Below are 6633 nucleotides of genomic sequence, written 5' to 3' on the forward strand. Positions count from 1 at the left end.
TTTCTGGCGTGTTTTTGCTGCGCCTAACTTACGCGCTGTACCGAATGCACAAGACTCTAGTGTAACGAATGGAAGTGCTTTGGTGCATCACGGAGCCGACATTGCGTGCTCACACATCCCTGCACACCTCTGAACGGCTCATTCTGTCAGGCAGCTTTGGAGCCATCATAAAGCAGGCCCTTAAGACAGATGTAACTGTGCAGTGAAAGTACATCAAACACAACATGGAATCTACGCCTCTTTACCTACATCATGGCATTAACAGATGGGTCAGTGATGGTGCATCAGCACTGTTCTCTGACTATTAAAAAAGATCCATAACTCAAAAGTGCTCAAGGTCTTTCTTGCAAGCAAAAGAACCTTGGTAAAATACCATCATCAGCGCCACTCATTTTATTTATGTTAGTGGCAATACTCAGATTAGATTTTAAAAACCTTCTGGAATATTTTGCACTATAAAGTAAGGTTGTTGAATATACAGTAAGGCAGTAATTATGTGTTCTTTAATTTTTGGTTAAGGGAAGTATTGTGCCCAGGAGCTGAGAAGATACCAATAATTGCCGGGAATGAAAATGGCTGCAGACAGCTACTGAATGAGAAATCATGTGTCTGAGAGGCTGGCTGTGTTGAGTATCTAAAGAGTGACCTCTGTAGGATTGTGCTGTGTGGAAAATAATATATATACACCTCTCCTATTTATGCCCTTGTGTAACTGCAATTTTTTTAAAAAAAGAAATCTTAAAAATCCAACACAAATTTCCACTTCAAAATGTATTTGCATTACAATTACTGTAGGTTCATTAATATTATTTAATAACTGATTTCAACCTTTCTAAATAACAATCTTCTTTGAATGTAATTTTTTCCTTCATCACACGATTTAGAAAACGCAAACAACAAAGTAATCCCTGGTTGATTTTTCTGAGATGGAGATTCATTACAGGGCATTTATTTTATAGATGGATATAAAAATATTTGTATCACTATGATTTGTATTCAGTTGCATGTTGAACACTACAATATTGCCTCTTATTAGGGGAACTGTTGAGCTGCATTCATGTACTGTCCGCAAGAATGTTTTTTTTAGCCAATCAGTTCAATATTGCAGATCAATTCAGACGGTACTTTAAATATCACCAAGTAACTAACAAGATTTCCTTAAAATTATCTACATCCCTCAGAAAAATGTCTTGCTACAATATTTAAATTGTCAATTCCTAAAACAAATTGGCGAAATATAATTTTCCATTTTTTTGGAGTTGGCCAATTTAATGCGCTCGCTAATTTTAAATGGATGCCCCCCCCAAAAAAAAAATAAAGTCCAGGGACAGACCGTAAATAAATACTGAACTTCATATAGGAACTGGCGGCGCTTGCATTTATGCTGATTCCAATTACTTCTCAGAAGTTTCATTCTCACTTCCCTGTTTGCAGACTTTTTTTTGTTTGTTTGTGCATTGAGGAACAAGTATTTATTTGACCAATTAGTGTATCCAACGGCTACTGTTTGCCTAAACCACCCCACCCTCTGATGGGAATGTGGTGTTTATTTGGAGCAAATAACATTAAAAAATGAACCACAAACTTCTTGCCTAATCTCTGATGGGACATCTTCGCAGCAATCACAGTGCCTCCAGTAAATGGTAGCGAGGATACAGTGCTCAGGCAGTCCATATATTAGGAGACCAGCAGCGGGCGGGATGTAGCAGTAACTGCGGGGAAATATATATATTTTTTGCTGCTGCTTTTTTTTCCCCCCCCTCCTCCAGAGATCGATTTTCCAATCGCCCCTTTTCGTGCCTCTTTGAACATCTATTTTTTTTCTTTGCAACAAAAAAAATTCTGATCCGAATTCTTTCTCGTGCAAAGTTTGACGTTCAACCCAACTGCACCAGAGAAAAGTTTATCACCTGCCGAGCAGTTCCGAAATGGCAAAAAGGGGTCGTTTCCTCCAAGTCCTGCTCCCCCTTCTCGGATCTTTTTCCACATTCACTTATTTTTATTACTATTATTATTATTGTTAGACGTGTTAAAAACAAGTTTCGCAACTTTCTTTTGAGTGTTAGGGGGGGAGAGAGGACTTTGACGCGAGGTATTGAACGAATTGTCACTTGGACTCGAGATAAATGGTGAAGCTGTAATGTGATTTCTCAATCGATTTTTCTGATTTTTTTTTTGCTCTCCCAAATGTGATCCAAACCTGGTTAGTTTCGATCAAACTTCATCGACCCTTCGCTTACAAGAACGAGCGACTTGAGCCAACAACTGACTCCGCACTCAGTGACATGCAGCCCCGTCCTTGTGTGTGTGTATGTGTGTGTGTGTGTATGTGTGTGTGTGTGTGTGTGTATGTGTGTGTGTATGTGTGTGTGTGTGTATGTATGTGTGTGTGTGTGTGTGTGTGTGTTTCTCTCACAACAGTCTATGGAGACGACTCGCAGTTTCTCACAGAGACACAGCTCAGATGCGAAAAAAAAGTTACACCTCAAGTCCTTATTCCCCGCAAATGGCTTCACCAGAAATCTCCCCGTTTGCTTTCCAATGTGATCGATGTCTCTCCGATGAGCCAAAGTGTCCTTCGCACTCACACAGACCGAGATGGCAGAATAACACCGAAACACATTTGCTTTTTTTAATATATATATATATATATATATATATTAAAAAAAGAAATACACAGCTGCGCTTCACAACGCACAATATTTTGGGAATTTACTAAAATAAGTTATTTTTTTCTTAAGAATATAACGACGCCTTTTTACGCTCTCGGCGTAACAGTTATTGGGAACTGCGGTGGAATCTGAAAATTTGCTCTCGCACTCCACTCGGGTTTGTAAAGATGGTTTAAGATGGTCCCGAGAGAGAGAGAGAGAGAGAGAGAAAAACAGCCAAGTGTTTTGGACGTGGAGCTCAGCAAATAAGTCACCTTTAAACCGTGAGCTGAAGGATTTCGGGGGGTTGGGGGGTGGGGGGGGGGGTGAGGAGGGAGAATATGCACCAAAGTTTATTTAGATGTGTCATTCGAGTTCCTTTACCTTTGGCTGTGTTTTCGGTGTCGGGGACACACCATTTGCTCTGAACACTTTGAACAAACATTTGCTCATTCAGTTCCCAACGAAAAGATTGAACCCATCTCTGACCAGAGGCCGGTGGTGGGGGTGGGGGTGGGGATGGGGAGGGGGGGGGTCGGGGGGGACTCAGGCAAAACGGTTCACAAAGCCAAACAGTTGCACTGTTCGCCAGTTTTTGGGGCTTCAAGTGAAGCGGCTGAAGTTGTTGACCAACAGTTCACGTCGCCATTAAGTCGCGGGAGAGGAAAGGGGAAGCCCTGAGAGTCCACAGAAACACTTCACCATCAACTCGCGGTTCAAAGCTTTTCGTTATAAAAAGAATTCTCTTTTTTTCTCTCTCTCTCTCTCTCTCTCTCTCTCCGTCTCCTTTTAACCTGATTACCGGATGCACTTTTGGAGATTGTGTTGTTGTATGTGATGGTTCTGAAGAAAACACACCCGAGAATATGTGTGTTGGGGGGGGGGGGGGGGGGGGGGGGTGAGTGTGGGGGGGGGGGGGGGGGGGGGGGTGAGTGTGTGGGGTGTGTGTGTGTGGGTGTGTGTGTGGGGTGTGTGTGTGTGGGTGTGTGTGTGTGTGGGGGGGTGAGTGGGGGGGGGTGAGTGGGGGGGGGGGGTGAGTGTGTGGGGGGTGTGTGTGTGTGGGTGTGTGTGTGTGGTGTGGGGGGGTGAGTGGGGGGGGTGAGTGAGTGTGTGGGGTGGGGGTGTGTGTGTGTGGGGGGGGTGAGTGGGGGGGGTGAGTGAGTGTGTGGGGTGTGTGTGTGTGGGTGTGTGTGTGTGGGGGTGAGTGGGGGTGTGTGTGTGGGGGGGGGGTGAGTGGGGGGGTTGAGTGGGGGGGGTGGTGAGTGGGGTGGGGTGTGGGGGGGAAAGCGGTCACTTTTGGAATAAGATTGTGTTTGAAGACGCACAGCAGCTGTTCGGCAGCCGAGAAGGTGGGAGTCTCGTTGTTTTTTTCTCTCTCTCTCTCTCTCTCTCTTTCTCAGCAGAAGCAGCACAAGTTTGGGAGAAAACATGTGTGTGCGGTACTTGCTGGAGAGAACAACTTTCTAGATAGCCTTTTCATTAATTTTTTTTTTTTTTTGCTTCACAATTTGAGGGAGAACTGCTCTCACGGTATTTTTTCCCCTCTCTCTCTCTCTCTCTGTGAGAGAGACTCTCATCGCGAGGGATTCTGCAAATCCCAGTGAGTGAGTGAGTGAGTGAGTGAGTGAGTGAGTGAGTGAGTGAGTGAGTGAGTGATGTGCGATCTCTCTCTCTCTCTCTATCTCTCTTTGAAAGTCCCAGCCAGGGAAGGTCATATTGGCGTTATCCTCCCAAACATTAGCAGCTCAACCCCGCAAGATCAACACCACCATCACATCACCATCACCATCACCGCCATCTCTCCCATCTGTTGAGGCTGATCCTGAAATCACAGATCGCTGTGGGGCTGAGGTTTCTCTGTGGATTGGTGTCGGGAATAAATCGCGATTTCTGAGATTTTGCTTCTCTCCCTCCCTCCTTCCCTCCTTCCTTTCCTCCTCTCCCTCCTTCCCTCCTTCCTTCCTTTCCTCCTCTCCCTCCTTCCCTCCTTTCCTCTTCTCCTCCCTCCCTCCCTCCCTCGGTCCTTGCCGATTTCCCAGCCGGAGCCCCGAGACAGACAGGGACCCCGGGGATCGGTACCATTTTATTCCTCCTCCGCGTCTATCCGCGAAATACGATTCCCTTCTCAGTGCATCAAAAGCGACTGTAAACCAACCCGTGTGAGACAGCGAGTAAACACCAACCCCCGGAATACCGAGCCACCCCCCCACCCAACCCCAACCCCTCAACGTGAACACCGTATCTTAACCCTCGCCAACTGCGATTAAGTCTTGGAACAGTTTAAAGAGATCCCCTCCTCCTCTCCTCTCCCCCTCTCCCCCTCCTCTCCTGTACCCCGAGGTGCAGGTTGTGGTGGAGCCGGAGTTATTATACATGTGAATTATCTCGGGCTCCGACATCGTTATATGGTTATTGTTGGCGTTGGAGTCACTGGGACTATATATTGTATTTTTTTAAAAAAAACCTCAAGTTGAGGACAGACACACACACACACACACACAGAGACAGACAGAGAGAGAGACTGACAACTAGTTTCACTTACTTAGAATTTGAGGAATTCCAATATATAGGTTCCAGTATTTCACAGTCCGATATCGCCGCTTCGCATATAACGAAAACAACTCCCAAATAGTATTTCCAAACTGAGTTCCTCGTCGCCATCATCGCCGATCACTTTGCTCTCGGACAGCAAAGGTACTGACTACAAATACAGAGCGACGTCGCGGCTCTCGTCTCGGTGGTGTCGGTGCGTCTTCTCTGTGCGAAACTGTCTGAAAAGCGATATCCTTTTTGGCCACAAAGACGCACTTTTGATCCAAGGCTGAGTCCGGCTCGGCTTACAGCTGGAAGTTGAGATCGCCTGGTCGGCTGTTGGGCTGGAGAGGGGGGGAGAGGGAGGGAGGGAGGGAGAGGGACGTGTGTGGTGGTCCCTCCTGGTGTGGAGGAGGCAATCAATCAGAGGGCTCACACTCCGCCGTTTGCTCTCAAGCCCCTCTCAGTGGTGTGTGGAGATCACGGGCACCGCCGATCCAGACCCGAGTCCGCATCCAAACCAACCAGGGACAGAATCAGCTTTACATTTCAATCGCAGCCCCTCTCACTCTCTCTTGCGACGGCCAAGAAGCCAGTCTGCCGGGCTGTGCTGGGCTGTGCCGGGCTGTGCTGGGCTGTGCCGGGCTGTGCTGGGCTGTGGATGGGCTGTGCTGGGCTGTGCCGGGCTGTGCCGTGGACTGGCTGTGCCGGGCTGTGCTGGGCTGTGCCGGGCTGTGCCGTGGACTGGCTGTGCTGGGCTGTGGATGCGCTGTGCAGAGCGATGCGCTGTGTGTGCACTCAGCGCACTCTCTCACTCTGTGTGTGAGTGTGTGTGAGAGTCTCTCTCTCTCTCTCCCTGATCTACTTGCTGACTTTCACGATCCAGGACGTGATGAGCCAGCGCTTTGCAATAAAGCTATATACCTCCGGACAACCTACCGTCAGAGCACGGCATCGCCCGCCTCCCCCCCTCGCAGTCCTCATTGGGCCGAGGCGCCACCTGTACCAACCATTCTCCTGACTGACAGCCGCATCGCCTCTCCTGTTGGTTGCAGGCGCCGTCCATATCCCCCGCTCTCCCTGTTATTGCTCTCATCGAGTTTACCCTAAACGGCGCCTCGCTGGTTAGTGCCTTGAACAGCGAGCCCCCACCGCACAGGTAATCCCCGCGCGAAAAAAACACACACACACACACACACACAAATACATTCACGCAAATAAATAAACCGATGCAATTCGAGGTCTGCGTTGGCAGATCCTCACGCAATTTCGAAGGATGCATCGTTTGCACCTGATAACTGGGAGGAACCCATCTCTGGCGCAAATCACATTACCGCCTGATGAAGATTTAATTTACAAAAGGACCGCAGTTCACCCCAACCCTTGCAGTGACTTGGCACCGCTTAAATAACAGCTTTCTCATTTATCACAGGAAAGATCAAAAACGCCA

General features: G+C 47.7%; 1 protein-coding gene across 1 annotated transcript in view; it reads right to left on the reverse strand.

Annotated features, from left to right (window-relative positions):
• LOC103178623 (ephrin-B2) overlaps window positions 1-5763 on the reverse strand; it is a 44360-nt gene extending 38597 nt beyond the window's left edge. The window contains exon 1 of the mRNA XM_007893469.2: window positions 5194-5763. Coding sequence (XP_007891660.1) covers window positions 5194-5315 — 122 coding nt within the window. The 5' untranslated portion in view covers window positions 5316-5763. The remainder of the gene's footprint in view (window positions 1-5193) is intronic.
• Window positions 5764-6633: the final 870 nt, after the last annotated feature.

This window comes from Callorhinchus milii, unplaced genomic scaffold, assembly GCF_018977255.1.
Source record: "Callorhinchus milii isolate IMCB2004 unplaced genomic scaffold, IMCB_Cmil_1.0 Scaffold4, whole genome shotgun sequence".
NCBI classification, from domain to species: Eukaryota; Metazoa; Chordata; class Chondrichthyes; order Chimaeriformes; family Callorhinchidae; genus Callorhinchus; species Callorhinchus milii.